Here is a 22959-nt window from a genome sequence, read left to right on the forward strand (position 1 = left end):
GCAGTGACTAAAGTTTGAGTTTGGTCTTCAGCATCCATTTTAGAAGCTCCTGCCTTCCGAGTTCACTGACCCTCAGAGCACCTGTGAATTTTAAACTGTTCTCCTACTTCAGAGTGGACCCTTTCGGTGCTTTGATACAGAGGCCGCCCCCCCCCACCCCCACAGGCCTGGAATATAAATTTAATGTGGTCTGTTGTTTTTTATGTCTGGGAAGACTGATTCCCTCTTACTCCTTCTCTCTACTTTCAACCCTGCCTTTGTCAGTGAGAACAATTGACACCTCCAAATTTTTCTCCTAGTCCCTCTTCCCCTCACCAGAATTTTTTAGCATCATATTTCCGTAGTTCTTCCAAGTTCAGTCTCCTCTCTACCCTTCATGTGCAGAATGAGGCCCCACTGCACACCCCTCCCTCACACCAGAGCCCACAGACCTGGGCACTGTCACTCTGGTATTTCTGAATTTTATCACCCTTCTGCTTTATTGATGGCACTTCTCAAAGGCTGAGGTATGAGGATAGTTTTCCTAGTTTTGGGAACTGAAAAAATATTCTTCGTGTTTTCAAAAACTCATTTCATTTGATTTCTGCCAAGGGAGATAGTTTAAGTTTGTATTAACACTGCTTCCTTCCCCATAGTCTCCTCTTTGGGCTTTTAATTTTGCTTGTCTCCAAGATTCTCTCTTGGCTCCATACCCTACAGCCCAACAAGAAATGACCCACTCAGCTTGTATGGTCCTGGTGCCTAGCTAGATGTGGCATGCCAGGCTTTCTGGGCTGCCTGATCTGCAGGAAGACACTTGATCACTTCCCTGGATTCTTTTCAAAGACTTTGGCATATTCTTTTGAAAATCCTCAGTAGCAGAGAATCTTTGCCTTTGAGGTGCTTTCTTCTCTAAGTATACCTGAATTATCCTTGTAGCAGTCTTTTGTGGAATCTTCTTTGGCTTATAGGCTGCTTATTTACAGTGTGTGTGGTTCATACTTTTTCCTCCTTTGACAATTAGGCAAACAGAATCTTATTGTCTGCTTTGTACCTGTCTGTACCTGGGAGCTAGACCTACACATCCATGTCTACATCTGATTTCAGCTGTTGGCTCTGCCCTCTCATTTCAGTCCTGCTCCTTTGGAAATTGGCATTCTTCCTATGATCATTCTGCCTCAACTCTGGTGTTTCCTGTAGGATTTGGCTTGGATCTGCCCTTCTGACTCTGCTGTGGTATATCCTTTTTTTTTTTTTTTTTCCTATCATTTTTAGTTATTTATTTTTTTTCTGTTTCAGTGTTGTTTATTTTTTTTTCTTTATTTTTTTTAATTTCATCTTATTGTTATGGGGGATACAGAATTGCAGGTTACACACGTTGCCCATGTACCGCCTTTCCCCCCAAGTCAGAGCTCCAGGCGTGTCTGTTCCCCAGATAGTGCGCGTTGCACCCATCATGTAGGATATATCCCTCCCTTCCCCACCCCCCCTTCCCGAGTCAGCACCTTCAAGCGTTACCATTCCCCAAACGATGCGCAATGCACTCATTGTGTAGGCATACCCCCATCCCCTCCCCCACCCCCCACCTCAGTCTGATATCCGATTGGTGTCCCCAGATGTGTATTTAGGTGATGATCAGGGAAACCAATTTTCTGGTGAGTACATGTGATGCTCGTTTTTCCATTCTTGGGATACTTCACTTAATATAATGGGTTCCAACTCTCTCCAGGAGAACCATAGAGATGTCGTATCTTCATTATTTCTTATAGCTGAGTAATATTCCATGGTATACATGCTGTAGTATATCCTTTAGATCAACTTGTCAGCCCAGGATGCAAGCAGATTAATATCTGGGCAGAAAGATAAGTCTAACATAGTAATACAACAGACAATAATGTAAAGTATCACCAAGTGAGTTTTAGGTTGTATAATAGAGTCAAGAGGTGTCATAGACATTCAGAAATAGTGAAGAATGGTTATGGAAAGCTTCAGGGAACAGATAGGACTTGAACAGGGTATAATGAATGGTTGGGATTTGGAGATGTCAAAACTCCTGTCAAATGCAGGAGCATGAATGAAGGAAGAAAATGGGAAGGAGCTTGGCATATTGATGCAACCGTGAAGATCCCCCTCAAAATACTCCCTCTCCTTTCCATAAACAAGATACCAAATATAGGAGGCTGTTGAAGACTTTTCTTATGGTTGAGGCCACTATAATAATAAATTCCTTATATTTGTGTGGTGATTAACTATTTTAAATGCACTCGTATAATTTTATCATTTGATCCTCATAGTAGCCTTGTGAAATAAGAGGTGAGGAAATCAAATCCCAAGTATCTTGTCGGAAGTTTCATAGCTAATACATTGTAGAACCAGGAGTGATTTGGGCAGGGAGAGCCTTGTGTCTGGGGAGCCAGTTAGATGTATGTACATAGAAAATAGCGAGGCTTCAAATATTGATGGTAGCTGTGAAATGGTGAAGAAGGGATGGGAAATAGAAGTAGGCTCCACAGTACTTAATGACTAAGTGGACATGGGAGTACAACAGATGAGTTTTGAAAATTGGTAATTAAAAGAATGGTGATACCATCATTAGAGGCAAGAAAATATATATAAGTCTGGTCTTTGATTTCTATTTGAATCCAGTTACTTTTGTTTTATAAGAGGGGGTAAATGGTGGGCACAGTGGCTGGCGCCTATAATCCCAGCTACTAGGGAGGCTGGGGCAGGAGGATTACTTGAGCCCAGGGGTTCAGGGTTACATTATATTATGATTGGGTCAGTGCACTCCAGCCTAGGCAATAGAGCAAGACACCATTTCTTAAAAAATAAAAAATAAAAATAAAGAAAATTTTTAAAGAGATAATGAACTCTTTCTGACTCATTGCATGTTCTTGTTTAAAATACTTTCTTATTCCTTCTCTATCTTTTGGCCAAGATCAAATCTATAGTTTAAAATGTTTTTTATACGTTTCTAGACTATTTCTTTAGTTTTTCTCTTTGCCAAGCTACATAATCCAGTTACTAGTTTATTTAATCATTTATATAGGCCATGTTTTTAAATGCTTCTATTATATTTGTGATTGTTTTCTGAATCTTTTCCATTTTCTCCACATAGCTCCCTGGATGTTAAGTTCAGATTTGTTCATAATACTTTGTCATAGTTACAGCTTGAGCAATATTGATTTTGAGCAAAGAATGGTGTATCAAGTTTCTTAAAATTTGTATACTTACTTATTCACCAGTATGTTACACTACACTGATGACCCAGATTCAAGTTATGCTTCCTACAAGACACTTTGAAAGATTTTGATAACATTTTGTGAAAGTTTCTAAGAAAGTATTGATGGACTTACAGGTGACATTTCTTCTACTCTGAAAGATAAATGTCTCGACATTCATTTCTGATAGGAAAGTAATTTATCAAGGTAGCAGTAAACGATACCTGAAGTTTTATACTTGGATTAATTTTTTTCTAGGGAGAGTTCAGGTATTTCATCTATTTTTTGATATTACCAAATAATCCCAAGAAGTAGATTTTTAAAATTTCAAATTATACAAGAGGAAATTGAGGCTCAGTGAGATGAAATTACTTGTCAGAGATTTCACAGACAGCATATGACAGAGCTGGAATTTGAACCTAATTTGTGTGTGTGTGTGTGTGTGTGTATTTTAATTTAAACTTCAAATTCCATGCTTTTTCCACTTAATACATCCTACTTGGAAAAGTTAAATGGAAATATGAAAAATGATTCTATTCTAGGAAAAGTCATGGTAGGAAAGCCAGGGAGGATTGAGAAGTTTCAAAACAGTGTCCATGGAATACTCAGACATAGACTTTAGATAAGGAGTTCTTAACCTAGGATCCTTGAATTAAATTTAGAGAGTCCATGAATTTGTATAGGGGAAAAAAATTCCATATTTATTTTCGCTAATCACAATTTCTTTCAACTATGATATATGTTATAGATAACAGCCCACAATAGTACCTGTGACTTTGTCACTGATAGAAATCACAGATATTTTCATATGATAGTATGATTGTCACATATCCCAAAATAACATTTACACTAATAACTACTTCAAAATTTTGGTAGTTATTAGATCCACCATTAAAGCTTGTTATTTCAATTACAGTTCCCATATTGGAATTAAATTAATTGAAATTAATTTTTACTGAGCCCATTAGATCATGACTTTGGCTACTATTTAATGATACATGGCTGAGACTTTTGTAATTTTTTAACACTAAAAGGAAGCCAAATATCAAAGACTATATACTGCCGTAATAGTGCTATAGTGCTTTATGTTTATGGATGCTGACCAAAGCTTCCAAAATTTTATGCTACCAAAACTAGAAAACATCAGAGAAATTTCATAGGTGCCCACAACATACTACCAGGAGATGGTAATCCATGGTGTGGATTACTCTGGTATAATGACATAAGAAACAATAAATACTTGAGAGGTGATCTTTATAAAAATATCTGAAATATATGCATTGATTGATTATAATAGCATTTTCACAATTTTTGTTAATATTTTCTTCATCCCCAGTTTGCCTCACTTATTTAAGAAGTTATTTATTTAGTGTCTCAGTACTAAGTGGCCACATCTTGCACCTGTTAATCGTATACAGTTTAGTGGGGTAGGACTTAAATATTGTACGACTGACAAAATGATATGTCAACCTGTAGGTCATGGAATATATTATGGGTGTGCTTGGACTTTTATGAAATTTCATTTTTTTGGTCACAGAGGTCCAGTGCCATGTTAGTATGTGTGTGCAGTGCCCGAGCACTTTAGCTGAATTTATCCACCTGAAATTCAACTCTCTTCATGTGATGGCATCTAATTTATAATGCATTAAGCTGGTCAGTCGTCAACATCAAAGCCATGGAAACTTTCAAATCATTTGACTCCACGGGCTTAGTTTAAGCTCTCTTAGGTATTTAAAGAGTTGTTGATACGAGGAATGTTAAGTGGGTTACCTTCATTGAGGTCCCCTAGAATGTGGGCAGGAGTTTGGGGCTTAGAGAAGACTGTCATCAGGTATCCAAATCTTCAATAAATATTAATAAGAGACCTAGAGATTCTATAACTAATTCAGTTACAAAGACTTGTATCTGTGTATTAAACCAAAGCAAGTATAATCTAAATTCCAGATTTTCAAGGTAACAGGAATGTAAGGAAAAATCATTCAACCAAAATTTACTCTAGGAGTTTGGAATACATCGGGAACAAAGCAACTATCTCTGCCCTCATGGAACTTACACGTTAGTTAGAGAAAAAAAGACAAGAGACAAGAAAACATAATAAATAGTTTCAGTATATTAGAAAGTGATAAATATATGAAAAAGGAGCAGAGTGGGAGATTGGGTGTTGACAAAGATTTCCCTAAAGGATTTAAAAAAGAAGGGATACTAATCAGAATATACCTTGGTTTGATGTAGATTGCTTCATGTCTTTTTGATGTAATCTATTAAAAAATTTAATATATTAGGAAATGTACAGTGTTTGATAAATTGCTTCAATTTTGCCATGTGTCTGCTATAAAGGCAAAACATCTTTTGTCATGTAAACAACTCTGAGCAATTATTTTATCCTAAAATACTTGTTTTTAATAGCTTTTCTGAGCAATCTGTTCTATTTCAAAATATTTTTTCAAAAAGGTTTTCAGAATTTAAATTGTAGTAGGTGAACTAAGTTTTGACACATCATAAAAAGGAGATGTAGACCAGTGAAGGATCATAGAAGATTTATGAAAACAAGGAAATATTTTATTTCAGATTGTAGCACTTAAAAGTATATAATAGAATGAAGATATAAAGCCTGTGCAGAAGTTTAAAGAGATTTCAGTTAGAAAAAAATGTCAAGAGAATATTTAGATAAGTAAAAGCATTTTGAGATATAATTGCCTCTTAGAAGTAATCTTAAGTTTTCATCAGGTACATATGTTTAGGAGAGGAATTATGCTAAAATTTTTGATAGGTACCCAACCCAAAAATATAAGTAATAATTAGCCTTACAATCCCAAATAATGCTTTATGGTGCATAGAACCAATTCAGGACTGCAGTTGCATGGAATCATTTTTAGTCTGAATTACATTTTGCTGAGAATAGAATCTGTATTTCTTGATTTCCCCATCTTATATTTCTCCTGGTATTCTTAAGGTCAGTTAAACATAGTAAATAATCTTTGCTTAGCAAGTAACCCAAATCACCATCTTCTTGTCTGATGTAGCTAATAAATTCTAAGCAAACTTCAAACTCCTTGTGGAGCTTCCTAATGGATGCCTCACTGGACTGAAGAGCTTTTGGAAGCAAAATAAAATAATCATCTAAAGTTGAATGTTTTTGGATGAAGGTTACTAGGTCAACCCTAAATTTAAAACCATTTTGAGAGACATTTTTTAATGGCACCTAGAAATTATGGCTAAAGGTCAGGCTGTTACATGTGATGTTGGTCAGATCCTTTGATGCTAAAGGTCTACAACTGACTTATGTGTACGATATATTTTTTAAAACATTAGCTGTGATTTAAAGTAGCAAGAGACAGTGTTCAGGCCAGGGAAAATAAAGTCTCCTTTCCAGTTTTTTGGTTGAAATGGTTTGAGTTCAGTAATTTTATTGAACCTGAAAAAATATTATTAATAGCTGCCTCCACAAAGGGAAATAGGGAAGCTTGCCCCTGTCAACTCCTGCATAGGAGTTTCTGAGATATTTTGAGATTGCAAGAAAACTGTGAATGAAATCTATGCCAGTAAAGATCCTGTATGTTTGGAACCATTTAAAAATGCTGTGCAGGGCTCAAAGGAATTAGTAAAGTCTGCTGCGGTACAGCTACATTATTAATCTCCAAAGAGAATAGATACCAGATGTTCACACTGCCCAAAGGACACCTCAGTGTTCTTGACAGTCTTAGTCATATTGTCCTTAAATAGATTCAAATGCCTGAAATGATCATGGGTGATAGGCTACATGGTTTGTACATCTGAAATTATTAGTAATGATTTTTGAAGAAATGCATTACTTTTGATAGGCTGAAAAAATAAGCACATTAAATTTGAAAATTGTAAAAAGTTGGCTAACGCAAAATCGTAGAAATTCTTTGCCTGGTTTTTAAAAAATTTCTTCAGCTGGCTCAGTGATGGTCATATCCAGACTAAGTGATTATCTTTTTTTTCTTAAAATGAATTTATTTCTCATAATTCTAGAGGCTGGGAAGTCCAAGATCAAGAAGCTGACTGATTTGGTTCCTGGTCAGAGTTCTCTCCTGCCTTGCAGACAGCAGTGATCTTTTTTTTTCTAATTTTTTTTTTTACTGTGGTAAAATACCCATAATATAAAATTTACCATCTTAACCATTTTTAAGTGTACGGTTAAGTGGTATGAAATACATTCGCTTTGTTGGGCAACCATCACCACCATTAGACTTCATAACTGCATCTTGTAAAACTGAAAGTCTATATCCATTAAACAGTAATGCCCCATTCCACCTTCCCACCAGCCCCTGGTAACCACCATTCGACTTTCTGTTTCTATCATTTTGACTACTGTAAGTGGGAAGTTATTATCTTTTAATTAAGTCCAATATTGTTAAATAATGAAAAATGAAATATTTTCTTTATTAATTCATTCAAGCAATATTTCCATGAGCTTGGTGTTGAGGATATAGTAGTAAACAAAGCAATCATGGTCTCATGGTGCTTAGTGAAAGAAGCAAACATTAATCAAAAATTACCCCTATAAATAAGTAATTTCAAACCATGCCACATGGTTTGAAAAGAAAGTACTGGGTGCTGTGAACGTGTTTGACATGGGAACCTGACCTAGAATTAATGCTATCGAATCATTTCTTCAACCATATTATTGAGCACCTACTTTGTGTCAAAAAGTAAAACAGATTACAGTGGTCATTTAAAGTATTACACCCATGAATCTCAGTTTGGTAGACCACAGGATATTAGAGACAACAACAAACAACTTAAACTAAAAAGAAGAAGATTCTTTTAGTCTTCCTTCAAATGTAGCTTCTGTTCAATATCCTCAGGAACATTTGAGTACTGCTTAAGATTTTATAACATGTCTAAATATTTTTATATCATTGATTTTATTGCAAAAATTCCATTACAAAAGTAGTATTGTAACATTTTAAACACTTTAGAAAACACAAAAAGGTGGGATGAGTGGTAAGGATGCCCTGATTCCAAATATCTTAATAACATAAACCTCATTGTGTTCTCCCTGTGACCATCAGCCTATTTGACCTTCCTTCCCTGCCAGGCTTTGTATAATAAAATAGTAGTCTTTGTTCACTCTCTCTGTTAGGGTGGCCTTAAATCTCCCAATTTTCTAATGACAACTAAAAACCAATTTTGAGCTCTCCCTGCTCTTTGCTATCTCTCCCCCAAACTAGCAGGCAACCTGCTGGCACTGTTTTCACAAATTTCAAAAAGGAGCCAAAAGAAAAGAAGTGTAAATATTTCTCTTTACATTCACCAGCTCCAAGCCTGTAGAATTTGTTTCTTGTAGCACCTTTAGGGTGTTCCTGAGAAGGTCCCAGACCAGACAGCTGGTGGTAAACTCCAAGCCTTTGTTTTCTGCCCACAAACCGTATCTCAGGGCAAAAATCACATCCCCTGTGATGGGCCTGACTACATCTCAGAGATAACCAGGTCTCCAGGAACAGCAAGGACAACTGACGTCTTGCGTCTTGCGACTGCCTGCTAATTACTCCACAGCAATTACTGTTTTTCTCTTTGTCCCCATAAAAGCTGCAAGCCACTTGGCCTCTCTGCTGACAATCCTTTCTCTTTGGGATGCCATGTCGTCTCTCTGCTCGCCTCTCCTACCTTCTCTCTCTCTCTCTCTCTCATTCTCTCTGTCCTTCTAAAGAATAAAATAAATTTTACTTTTATATATCTTAATCTCTGGGGGAGAAATCTTTCTCCACCCGTACCCTGAGCACCTCCTAGCCTTTCCACCCTAACACTCTCCACTTTTCTATGCTCTTCTGCCTGACACTAGTTGTTGAATTCAGCAGTGTCCTCTCAGATCTTGTTTATAATAACTTGTCCTTTCTGGAGATAATGTCACTGCTGTCTGCCCTACAAACTTAAGCCTTTTCTATCTTTATCAAACTGTGACCTGCTTCCCTTGTCGTCCTCCTATTTCTTGAAATTATCTCTTTTATTTTCCTCTACTGACTCTTATTCCTTTGCTTAACTTTTAAATACTTGCCTGGTTCTCCTCTCCTATTATATTCGCTTCCTACATATCCTTATACGTGACCTTAGTGTCTTTTATGATCTGATGACTTTTGCATCTGCGTCTTTAGCTTCCTTAGGTCTTATTACTGAGCCCACATATCCCTCTGCCTCCTAGATAGTTCCATGAGAAACTGATTTTATTATTTTCCCTGCAAAATATATTTCTAATAGGATCCAGCTAGTCACACAAGCTGTGAACCTCGTAACAATTCGATCCTGTCCTCCTTCACTGCCCCACAGTCACTAAAATCAGTGAATTCTGCTCTCTTAATCGTACTATAATCTCTCCCCGGCTCTCCAATTCCATTGCAGTGTCTTCATTTAGAGCTTTATCAATTCTGTTCCAGTATACAGTCTTCCATCTGATGTACCTGTTTTCATGCTCCCTCTTACCCTTACTCAGCCTGCTTCCAGAACCGTCTTCCTAAAACACAAATCTGATCCTGTTATTAGTCTGCTTAAAAGCCTTCAGGTGGCCCCCAATTATCACATCATCCAAAATGCCCCTGGCAGCAGTGCCACCCCCTTGAGAACTACTGGATTACTTGACAACAAGATGAAAAAGCAAGGTAACTGATAACCAAAATAAAATTAATCCTTGAATTAAATTTAAATTTTGTTAACATTTCTTATCTTTATGAATTTTTAGAGTCTATAGATTTATGCTAATTTCATATATATTCTAAACTCCCTGCTTTTCAAGGTAAGTATTTTAATTACTATTTTTGTTTCAGGGACCACTTAATAATTCTGAATGAAGCATGGGAGAATGTTTGCCCAAAATGATGGTTTTCATTTTGTCATAGTTACTCTTAAACTCTTTGTCTGGACTCTCAAGTTTGCCTCTTTGGACTCTTTTTTGCAGTAATTGAAATCATGTCATCAGCATATTAGGGAACACTTGTTCTTTTACATGCAATGGCAGGAGTGCAGAGACACAATAAATTCTCAAACCATATTAAACATGAAATATAAACATGAAAACTAGTCTAAGAAATTTTTTTCCACTGGACCAGTCAGTGAGAAGACCATTCTGACCTGCTGATTCTAACTCAGCTAGCACTGCAGATATAATAAAAACAAGTGCTAATTTCATACAGTTAGCCCATAATCAATTTTTAATCACAGAGTTAAATCTAAGCCAGTGAGAGCTGCTAAACCTTATGTTGATTTTGATATTTTTATCAGTAAGGTAAAAAAATAATGTAATGTGGTTAGTAGAAAAATGATGATGCCTAAAATCTGTTGCCTCTTCAAATAAAATATTAGCTCAAGAAACTAAAGCCTGCAGTTTATTAAAAAATCTGAGCTTCTTGTTCAAGATGATAGACGGAGCATACATGTTTGTTTCCCCTCTTTCCCAAGAGACCCCTTTAAAATGAGAGTAAGAAAAAGAAGAAAGAGGAGGAGGAGAAGTAAAAGAAGAAACCCATTGCAAAGAGAACTGGAGTTGGGTAGGGAGTCTTGAACAGAAAAGGAAGTTTAAACAATTTTTCTAAGAAAAAAAAATGGGTGGAAATTCATTAATGGGTATGACTGATTAAAGAAAGCTGCAGCCCAAAATGTGTACAAGAGCTGTTGCAGAGAAACTCAGTGGAATTACAAAGAGAATCAGAGCTCAGAATTAGCAAGAGTAAAATGGGGGACAGGTGCTTAATTGAAAGTCTAAAGAACAACTGGGCCAGTTTTACATCTTCCTCGCCTTCATATTTAGAGTGACAGACCATCAGTTACCAGCAGCAAAAAAAGTCTGGAAGACTGCTCCCTTAAGATATTAAAAAGCCTGTCCGGGAGAATTGGGGCTGCTAGTGAGGCATTGATACTCCAAGGTAAACCATTCCCCATTCAGGTGTTCAGGGAACCCAGGACAAACCCCTGGGCATCAGCAGCCAGTGATGACACATTCCTAGAGCTCCCAGGAAGCTTTTTTTTTTTTTTTTTTTAGAAGAACAGCTTTTGTATTCAGAGAAAAAACTTACTGAGGAAACAAACCTATATATACTATACCTGATAGACATGTAGGATAACTGACCCAGGCCTCCATTTTTAGATAGGAACTGTTGGTTTAACATCACCATAGACATATGACGAAAACCAAGAGCTTGAACGAAAAAAATCAAAGGAGAACAATTGCTCCAAAAGGAGCAGAGATATTTTAGAAAATCATAGAAAAACTAAAATAAAACAACTTACTAATTCATATTTTCAGAGATATCTAAAAATATATTTCATTTATAAAATAAGATGATACTGTCTAAAAAAACCAACAGAGACCAAAAATAATGTGAAAAAAAATAAGTTGCCAAAAGGTACTTACAATGTAATGCCTTTATATAAAAACTTAAGCATTTAAAACATTATATCTGTTTTTCTGGATGTAGACATATGTAGAAGATGAATCAAAACAAGTGTGGAAATGGTACATAAACAATTATCTTTGGGGCACCAGGAGGTATAAAAGTAGGGGAAGGTTAGAGGCAGATCTGGCTGTAATTGTAACGTGTTACTCTGTTATAGAAAGAGAGAGAGAAATCTGAAGCAAATATAGAAAACAATTTTATTTGTTATATCTGGGTGGATAATATCCATTATATCATTCTGTATCTATATACAGAATATTTGCATGTGCCTTGTAATGAAAAATCCAAAAATTAAAAATTTGAAATACAGAAAAAGTTTGTACAATTGTATAATAAAGTCATGATCCAAACAAAAAATAAAAGAAAATATGGCATGCCTTTTAACAGATGATGTAGTGTAAAAAGGAAAATAAATGTGACTTTAGGTGGCCTGGGTTTATGACAATTGGACCCTGGAAAAGAAAGCATAATCCTAGCACTCTTTAACTCTGCAGTAAGCAGTAAGTATTATCTATGGCATAATACACACGCTGTTTACTTGTTTTCAACTCTTAGAATCTACAGAAAGCACAGAAGACTTCATTACTGTTGGCCATTAGAATGGGGGAAAGGAGAGGTGGAGGGAGAATGGGAGTGCCAAGGCCATCTTACAGATTAGAGAGTCCAGTGATATTAAGCTACAGGATGTTCATGTGTTTATTTGTTCATTTATCAGACAGTTTTTTTGGAACATCTTTTATGTATTATGGCAGGCACCATTTTAGTTGGTTGGAAATACAGTGGTGAACAAAACAAACATCTATTTCAAGAGGCAGACTTTACTAAATGAGTTTTAAAGGAACTAAAAATAGTATAAGTCTCAAAAATTGTAAAGAGGGAGGGGAGATCAGTGTAGATATGGATACTAAATCTTCATCTTTCATAAAAAGAGATAAATTCATAATGTCTAAAACAGCACTGTCCAGTGGTGGAAGTGTTATGTATCTGTGAAAATTATGGTAGGAATGTTCTCAGTCCCCAACCCCTGGGCTGTGGACCAGTATTGATCCACGGCCTTTTAGAAATGGGGCCACAGAGCTCTCCCCCTCCAACTTCATGGAAAAATTGTCTTCCATGAAACTTGGCAGGGGGTGCACATCAGGGGGTGAGTGAAGCTTCATCTGTTACAGCCACTCCCCTCCTGCTCACATTGCCATCTGAGCCCCCCACAACCTCCACCAACACCCCATCCCATGGAAAAATTATCTTCTGGGAAACCAGTCCCTGGTGCCAAAAAGGTTGGGGACTGCTGTTCTAGGTAACATGTGTCTGGTAACTACTATATTAGACAGTGCAGGTTTAAAATGAAACAATGGAGAGATAGCAACAGCCTAAGCATATATTTTTTAGAATTAAAGAGAAAAACTATGAATTACGGTTACCTGTGGGCAGGGAGGGATTGAAAGAGAATATTTCATTATGAGCCATCTTGCACTGATTTTCTACTACATGCATGTATTTGGTTGATTACTGCCTACACTTTTGGAACACTATATTGCAACCAAATGAGTCTTTGAGGAGGAATAGAGAATCATCCTTTTTAAAATGAGATAAAAGTTATACCTGAAGTGTCAGTTTAAGTGAATAATTTGGCAAGGAATCAGGGCTCTAAGCTTCAAACAATTCTTGTTATCAGAGGTTCTTCATAGAGAGTTTTATTATTTATCTTGAGGTAGCTAATAAGGTAAATTGTGATCTGTGATTAACAGATTTTAGCAGCAGAGAAACAAAAAGCTTCACATTTTGCAACATTGCCCTAGAATTGTAGAGCTGTGAGAACTGGTACATGCACAAAAATAAGGATCTGGATCTCCAGCTTGTCTCACCAAAACTGTGCCAAAATATATATCATCCTTATTAAATCATCACCCAAGCCCAACTAGGATTCATTGTGCTCAAACTTATTTTACATTTGAAAGTAACAAAGAATTTGTAATTATCTTTTAATTCAATAAATTCTTGTTCATGAATAGTTTCTACTGTGTTCTACTGATGGGTTAGTGGCTAATTTACTGAGGTTTCTGATGTTTATTTGGGGGTTGGGGAGGATTAGGGGAAGTTGAAACCGTATGGCAATCCTTGTTAAATTAATTAGAATAGGAGAATGAGGGCCACATTTTCTAGACATGGTACAGATAAAATTGGCTTCAACTTGTTTATAATCTGTTGCTATTTTTAACAGCTTGTTTCACTGATTTTTGAAAAGAAGGAGGAAGAGGTTGGGATAGAGAGCTGAGAAAGGTTTTCTCAGGAGGCAGCTGGAGTGAAACATTTAGAATTTGTCAACAGAACACTACTTGTGGGGAGCCATGTCACTGTTCAATTATGGGTTCAAGTGGACTCAGAGCAGCTTTTATAAGCTACATTGTGAGTTGGGAGGGAATAATTCTTTTTACTGTAATATAAAAAAAAATCCATTCTAGTGTAAATGGTAACAAGCACCAAGGAGCTACTCCTACTAATCTGGATCTCTTGTTCTTATATTATAGATGTAAATGAGCATATCCTGAGTTTGCTGCACATTATGTGAGAAGTATTAAGTTATATCTGCAGGTTAATGTGGCCTGATGGTTGGATAAAATTGAAGCAGAACTGCCATATTCCAACTTTTCTGCTCCACTTGTAGTAGCTATATTTATTTTCTATCTGCAGATGGGAATTCTTTGAGGGGTGAGCCTATTTATTGAAAATAAGATATTCTTGGTAATAATGGGCTAAAATCTAAAAAGCGCAGTTTATATTCTTTGAAATGAAATGATAACAGGCCCAATCCAATCCCATCAAATGGAAACAAAGGAATGTGTTGGGGGTGGGGTGAGCCGACTCTGTTTATACAGGTTTTCACATGACTTTTCTTTTAAAAAGTGCACGGAATGCATCCAAAACAAATAATGTTTTGTTAGATGAGAAGACCAAAAGGAAAATCCTAGAGAAAGGAGGATGGATGATCTTTCTTTAATGTCAAAACTGACATAAACACACTCCCCTTCCCCCACCCTTTTGCTCAAGATAATTTTCTCAACAAGACGCAGATTGCTTCAGTCTTTGCCTATCACCCTTTGAAGCACTTTCCTTATTATTAGGAGTGGGGGCAGGGTTTCCTTTGAGGATTTTTACAGCAGTGAAGAGTTCCTCCTTTAAATACTTTCACATGATGAGGGAATTCTGCTTTCAAAGTGCTGTCATCACTGTGGCTTCTCTGCTATAAGACAGTTTATTCTTGGGTGAAGGTCCTTCTTAGTTTGATTGTCATTAAGGACTTACCTTTCTGATAGATTCTCTTTCTATAGAGCTTCAGGTTTTCAGAGACCTAGCAAAGCAACTCAGCATTCTTCTTTGTTAACTTTATCGTTGAAGTTAGCCATGATTCCCTTTTGAAATGTATTCTATCACACAGGGTTATAAGTCTTCAACATGGTTTCTCTTGTTGATCTCCACTAATCAGTATTTGGGTTGACAGATTGAGTATTATATTTTGAAAATGGCATTTCTTCTACAGTGCAAAGGGACACTGTGAATTTCAGGTAGTTTTGAAATGTCTTTATTGATTTTTATTTTTATTTTTTTTAAATGTCTCTTCTGATGTTTAAATAATGCCATGGTAAACAACAAATACACTATTCAAGTGTCAGCAATTTCCCAGAAACATTGAACTCTTTTGAGAACCCCTACTCTGTTTCACCCCACATTACTCTCCTCTATTCTTAAATATAGTCTTCTGGAAAATTCTGTAAGTATTTCATTTAAGTAGACAAAATATATAGAGGTATGGTTTAACAGCTTGTTTGAAAGCAGTTCTTCTCTTTTAAAATCTTTGGTAGGCAATGATTCACAATTATTAGGAAAGAGTTAGAATTAAGAAACTCCAAATATAATTGACAGTTTTTTCAATGTTACTACTTAAGGGTAAGTTTCTAAGCTTTTGTGGTTGTTTTAGATAAATGAATAAAAAATTATGTCTCAAACTAGATTATTACATCATTTATATCAACACTCTTGAACTTTCTCTTTGAACAGTTTGGTCATTACAAGGTGAAAGAACCAGTGTTGTTTAGGACACATTAATTATCTGCTTCCACCCAGAGGCCCCAAGTGCAAAAGTGAAAACTATCAACTAATTCAGACAGGAGAGTAAGCTTATTTCTAAAAACTTGTGGCCTCCATCCTGCAGGGTGTTCAAATGAAAGGTCTCTCAGCCTTTTTTTGAGGAAGAAAGTAGAACATAAGAAGAGGGTCTTAGACTAAAGTCAAAATACCCAGCTTCTAGTTTTAGCTCTGCTACGTACAGCCCGTGTAACCCTGCAAGTAACTTATCCTTCTGCTGTCCCCCTCCACCCCTCCAAAACCTTGTAAAATGAGTGACCTAGATGAACTTCATCTTTCTACCATCCTAAATACATAATAAGGTTACTTCTCCCCCTACATAGAGAGGCTTAATTGCAATGATTGAGCCAAGTTGGATACTGCAGTGAGAAATTAGCACTGATATTTCTTAATCTAGTCTGAAAAAAGGAGTATGGTTATATTCTTTCTCTTTCTTGTGGGACTCTGTGATGTACTATAATTACTCATCCCACTTGCTTATTTAAGGCTAACTGGAAATCAAGTTAATAAACATTTGAGTTGTGCCTTTGTGCTGGACACAATAGTAGGCCGTGAGAATGCTTAGCTCAATGAGTTTAGACTCTTCCTTCAAGGTGCTTAGCACCTAGTAAGGGAGGAAAGCGTGAAAATAAATTATAAGTCTAGTGTGACAACTAGAACAGTATAAGTAAATATAAGATGCAGTGTAGCATAGAGGAAAAATGTATGTGTATATATATTTCTCTATACCTACTTTGAATTCTAGAAATAGGAAAATATGTGTGTGCTGGGGTAAGGTAGCTTTATGGTACATTTAAAACAACAATAACAACAAAACTCCTGAGTCTCTTTACCTGTTTACTACTGAATCAGGTGTGTCCCTCCCATAACATTAGTTGCCTTAAACTACAATCAAATGAGTTATGCCATGGAAGATTAAAAAGGAAACTACAGAATGTTTCCTTTCTTTTCACAGATAAATGACTTTATTTTTCAATGTCCTCAAATATCACCATTAAACCTGTCTTCACTATCAATTGGAACTCCTGTCATTGAACAAAGAACACCTAAATGTGTCGAGTAATTATTGTACACCAAATATTACAGCCTAGAATATATTCAAGTTCTCTTTAGGATTTAGAAAATAGGGAGAGATGGGTTTTCTGAAAAATGCTACTCAGCATAATTAATATTTATGAAATGTTATAGTCTGGAAGGTTATGGTTTTCCTGATGATTTGTAACAATCTTGAGCTCAAGGAAGTGGAAAGTGTTTCAACTCTTGGTGTTAAACCTATCACTGATTATGAAAGCAATATTCTTGCATAGTGGAGGATAAGGGAGGTTGGGGGAGTTTCTTATAAAAACTTGGCCTGAGCTAATTTGTTTTGTTTGAAACTGGAAGTCATATTGTTGAAGTTTGCATTCTGTTTTCTTTCAAAAGGTATATTAACACAAACCACCATGTTTTTAAACGGCTTCCTCCTTTCGGTAGGAATAAAGTTGGCTTGTGAAAAGAAAAAAAAAGTTGCGCCAGCAATTCAGCAACATCACACCTCTTTCATCATTTTGGAGATGCAGGCTTCAGTTCAGTAACTCCAGACACATTTTTGGGAAATGTAAAAACATGCCTATAAGTACTGAACATAAAACCTGATTGTACACTCAAAACATTTGTACAATATTATGGTCCATTTACCGTTGAGTTTCTTAAAGTGTGCATATATTTTAAACATCATTAGAATAAATGAAAATTGGAACAAGATGCTATTTAAGAGAAGGTGCTACCTAGAGATGCCTGAGCAACGGTGCTCTGTGAATCTCTCCTGTGAAGTGAGCAAGCCTCTTGACCGTAGAAATGGAGAGACAGTAAGCTTTCCAGATCCCCTGTCCCAGGATATTAGATTAAGATAGAGACAACAGGATATTTGGGGTTTTTCATTTTTAACCACCCAAACTAAGTACTGAAAAGGCATGCTTTCTAAGTAGACATGGAATAGTTGAAAAGTTAACAGCTAGACCAATTGATTGTGTTTTGGAAAATGTCACAATGGAAAATTCATCGTGCTGCAGGGCCATGCCCAATGACTCTGAAGACAAGATAAAGAGTGGTGAGAGAGAGCTTTCTCAGTTTGGGAATGCTCTAGAAAACCACTGGCAGGTCTAAGAATGTCTCATGAAACACAGGACCTCAATGCAACTGTAATCTGAAATGTGAGGAAAGGGTTATTCTTAAAAGATAATTGCAGTCTTGCAAAATATATTGTTCTTTAGCTTTTGACTTTTTCAGGTTGAAAAGTTGAGCATATACTAAGGATTTCCATTATTTGCTTAGTATTTCTTTAAAACTGTATTCTAACCAAGGCTGTGTATCTCTTCTCTCTGTTTTGCTTTTTGTGCCTGCTCTGCCCCAGGTTGGCCTTCATTCTACGATGTGATTGATTCTGAGGCAATCACATTCACAGATGACTTTTCCCACGGGATGCACAGGGTGGAAACAAGCTGCTCTCAGGTCAGTTAACCCCATCTGAAAACTCAACATGCTGCTCACCTTGCAAACACTTCCAAGACTCCTGGTTGTGCTAAATATAGCAACTGAGGCGAAGTGACTGGTCACACACAAGAAGGTCAGACAAGCACAATGAAATCTATGTAAAGTCCGAATGATATTTGTCTTCAGGGGTTTAGCCAGTCTAGAGAAATGGCAGTCATTGGCTTCAATACTATTAAAATCAGTGATGGGAAAAAGTCATCTTCGGGTGACTCAGTATAGTAGGGAGTGGGCTATTCTGGGGGCAAAAGAAGATTTCATTACAAGGCGTTACATAACCTGATGTTTTGATGATCCCCTTCTCTTTGTAGTTGTGTGCATCCACTGTTTAGTCATGATGGCTCTAATGGCAGTGATCCAGACACAGTCAGTGAAGACTCCAGACATGGCTTTTCTTGGTGGATGTGAGGAGGATGGTTGGAGAGGGGCTGTAGGAAGTGGAAGTTCAGTGGTAGGCTGTATGAGGGCAGAGTGGGAATATGAGATAAGGTAATTCTCTGCTTCTCTCAATACTTAGACTTATGCTCATTTCCAAGGATTTTCTAATGAGTCCTTTCAGTTCTGCCCTAACCAAATTAATGCTGGCTCTAAAGGAGAAAATGAGCCTGTGTTGAGGCAAATCTGTCATCCCCAATCAAGAGATGAACTTGTGGGATTTTATGCTTAAACCCAGAGACATAGTTAGAACCTCCTTATACACAGAATAAGTACACATGCTATAGAAAGTAGTCTTGTTCTTCTCATCTGCTTTAAATAAGTGAAATGTAAAGTCTGAGTATGGTGGCGTTGAAACTCATTGATGCCACAGAGTATGTTGTTGGCAGATCTGTTGGACATACCAGAGGAAAAGGACACAGTCAGGCAGCTGTAGTAGCAAAGTGATGGCCACGTGGGCCACCTGCTGCATTCTTTACCTGCCCTTCATCCATTTTTCTTTAACCCCCTTCATCAGGCAAAAGACTTTTAGGGAGTAGGTGGCGTATTTACTACCAAGTAGGGAGGGAGATTGGTTTGACCCCAACCATCTGATAAATTTTTCTCATGCTTTTTAAAAAATAAGGCTGGCAAGTTTACTGTCTTCCAAGGATGAGGACTACTTTCTCCTTTGAAAATTAGGCTTCATGTTTTATCTAAATCACATTTTCAGTTCCCCCTTGTTTCACAAAAATCAGTCTCTGAGCATGATAGTGGAATTTTCTAATGCCAGGTTTCACCCTGAGATTCTAATTTGATTGGACTGGGCACAGCCTGAGAAGCAGCATTTTAGAAAGCTCCTCTGGTTTAATGGTCACAATTACCCTATGAGGTGGATACTGTTATTCTCCCTTATTTTACAGACAAGGAAACTGAGGCACAAAGAGAGTAATTAAACTTGGGTAAATTTATGTGGCTTTAAGTGGCAGACTTGAGACTTGAATTTGGGCAATGTCACTCCAGAGCTCTTTATGGTGCCCAGATGAATAGATAGATCGACAGGCAGGCAGACAGACTGGAAAGAGTTATTAAAGTAAAACAAATCCCATGATCCCCCAGCAGTTGGTTTAATGCAATTCAGTTTTGAATTCAATTGAATTTTAACTGATGATTTTAAAACTGTCACAGAAAGAAATTTTCTACTCAAGGATCTAAAATATTTGACAAGAAGGTAAACTGTAAGTAGGATGGTACACAGTAATTTGTAACTTACGTACATAGTACTTAGTAAACATCTTTTCAATGCTAACAGCTGTTTCTTTTCTTTTTTTAAAAAGCTACCTAAAGGCTACTATGTGACTACTACTCTGCTTTTCACTTAGAGCCCATTTCTAAACATTGAGTCCTATGAAAACTAAATTAGAAAGGCACAGAAAAAATGAGGCATAAGATAATAACTTTCCTTAGGGCCTTATTCTCTGATTTCTTTGTGACTAATTCTTATAATTCATTGTTGGAATACGCTTCCTCCTTTCTCTGTGCCAGCCACAGAGATAACATCAGTAGTAGTCAAGGAAAGACCATTATGAAGATGACCACGGTGACCAAAAGAAAAGGAAACCTACAAACAATGCCAAAATTAAGCACCATTCATAAAGGAAGTCAAACTAAAGCAAGCATAGCTCTCAGCCCTCTGCTTAAAGCTCAACGTGACTGTTGCTGTTCTTTGGGTCCTTTCCTAACGGTTGTGTAAAGAACTTACACTGACCTATTCCTTTTTGCCTTCTTTTTCTGCGATCTTCACTTCTCATATTTAGAAAGTGTTTGATCATTTCTTAAATAAAAGTTTTAAATTTAAAGAGAAGAGGGGGAGAAATTTGTTCCACTAACGCACATATAAAAATACCTGCTTTGCATGGTAAGTTCCATGTAGGAGATAATGAGGTCCCAGCACTGAAGAATGGCACGTGTGCTGGACTTTTCCCCATGTGGACAGAGTGGGGTGATGTCTGCCACCCAAGTATAACAACCCACTGAAATAAAGTGGGCTGAGTATCTTTCATTTCCATTTCTTTGTCTTGTATTCCATGCATGTTTATTTTCCTTTTGTTCTACAATTCTTTTCAGTTTTTTCTTTTGCTTTTCTCATGCATCTTTTTTATCTTGACTTGAAAAAAAATAACTGATTTACTGGTCCCCACACTAGAGCAACTACTGGGTTTTACTTTCTAGTTTCTCATTCTTAGTGCCATTTTTCATTATCAGTTTATCTTTTTTTTTACCTTGAAGTTTTCAGTATATGTAGTTTCTTCTCCTGCTCACAATTTCTCCCATTTTTTTTAGGTTTTTTTTTTTTTTCTTTTTGATGGTGAGACAGTATGGGAAACTTCTCTGGTTTGCTTTTCTTCTTTCTAAAATTCTTGTTGTATTTTGAATTCATATGGCTTGCTTTTTCTCTGGACTGAATTGCATCAATGTGGTTTGTGTTATGAAGAATCTATTAGATGCTTTTAGTATGTCATAGACATTCTCAGTTGGATATGTTATGTGGAGTACTTCTTTCCTTGTGGTAAAGATGGACTAGTGAAGTATGAAGACTCTTTTACTTCCAACTTATACAAATAAACTGACCTTCCATGGATGATGCCAATACATTCAACCTGTTTGCCTAGCAGTATGGCAATATTTTATTGGTCTATTGGTCCCTAATTCTTGCTTTAGTACTTAGGATCCTTTTTTGTTTTTTTTAATTATGATGAGGACAACACCATGCATGCAATGAATTAGTCCTCAAATTTGGGTAGGAACTGTAGACACATTGGAAGCCAATAACTCACCACCACTTCACAGTACATTGTATGTAGTTTTTCCATGTGTCCAGTGACTTCTTAGGTAATAATGTATTTAATAAAATATCATTGAGAGAGTTGAGATTGGTTTAGTTCTACTTTTTGTGGAAGTTTTGCACTCAGGTCCTTCTGAAAGAATTGTGGTGTAAGAAACCTAGCACACAGCCTGATCTTTGAGTTCACAGCACAGAAAACAAGTAGGCGTGGGAGAGATTCTTCTCTGCCTTCACTGTGATTGCCATCTATGGAGGTAACAGGTTACGCTGTTGTATTCTGATTTTTGTTGCAATTGTATTTGTTTTCTTTTGCTATTCCACCTACTGAATTGAAGAATTACATTCCAGTTATCTCTCCCAATGAGGATCTTTATCTTAAATTTGCCTGCTCTGGTGGGCGTGTGTGTCTTCCCCCAGGCTGTAGCCACTGCCTATTAATTTTCAGTTATAAAGGATTTTCCTTAATTTTATTTAATTTATATTTTCAGCTAGTAATAAAATACATTGCCTGTATTCCAGTTTCACTGACTACTGTGAATAATTGTTTGACATCTTCTCCCTAATCCTCCAACCCCAGCCTGTTAAGCAACCCTTTGTCAGGAGTTTAAATTCAGTGCAAATAGGTAAGATTCGCATGGTTGAAGCTGTAGTTCAGCGAAGTAAGTTCTTCCTGGAAATACTTGGGAATTCTTCCTTCTTGAGATCAAAATTCTACATCTGGAGCAAATGGGAAACTAATAAATCACTTAACTTTTTGTAATAAGCTTTAAGGAAACAATCAGATCTGTGAGTTTATCCAAGTTGGAGTCTATTTATGACTGCTGCTATTACTGCTTGAGTCTATGGTAGAGTCCTTTAAATTTGTTTTAGATCATTAATTTGTTCTAAGTCAGGCAAATCAACAGAAAGGTAAATATGCACCAATACAAAGTATTTTTCAAAAGTTAAGCAGTTTTTGGTAAAACTCCAAACCTTATTCAGCTTCTGTAGATGACAACTCATATATTGCTGATGATTAAAGATACCCACATGTTACAATGGGGTTTCAGACTCACAGCCCATCTCTCTTTTTCTTGATCTTTCAGTAAAATCATAATGCTAAACTGGTGACTTTACAATCATTTCCTTGGCAAAAGATTAATATCACAGGCACTGAGGAAAAAAGCCCCGACTTACACAAGTGTCTTCAATAACAGTGGGAGAAAACAAAATACTACTGGGCAAAGTAAATTGCTTTTCTTCTTAGAACTGTTTTCTCTTTCCCATCCTGCCCCATGTGCCCAAGTTTAAAAGCCCTGCTTTGACGGTGCTTTGTATCGTAGATTAAACACTTAAGAGAAAATGACAATGCTAAAGGCCAACATCCTAGGAATAGCTAGGAGAAACCCCTCTAGGACAGTGGGAAATACATCAGTGC

The 22959-nt window shown here is 36.7% G+C and overlaps 1 protein-coding gene across 4 annotated transcripts in view; it reads left to right on the forward strand.

Moving 5' to 3' along the window:
* MSRB3 (methionine sulfoxide reductase B3) overlaps positions 1-22959 on the forward strand; it is a 139857-nt gene that overhangs the window by 112300 nt on the left and 4598 nt on the right. For all 4 annotated transcript variants that reach the window (XM_069490026.1, XM_069490029.1, XM_069490027.1 and 1 more), the window contains one exon: positions 18147-18244. In XM_069490026.1, the coding sequence (XP_069346127.1) occupies positions 18147-18244 (98 nt within the window). The remainder of the gene's footprint in view (positions 1-18146; positions 18245-22959) is intronic.

This window comes from Eulemur rufifrons, chromosome 16 (assembly GCF_041146395.1).
Source record: "Eulemur rufifrons isolate Redbay chromosome 16, OSU_ERuf_1, whole genome shotgun sequence".
NCBI classification, from domain to species: Eukaryota; Metazoa; Chordata; class Mammalia; order Primates; family Lemuridae; genus Eulemur; species Eulemur rufifrons.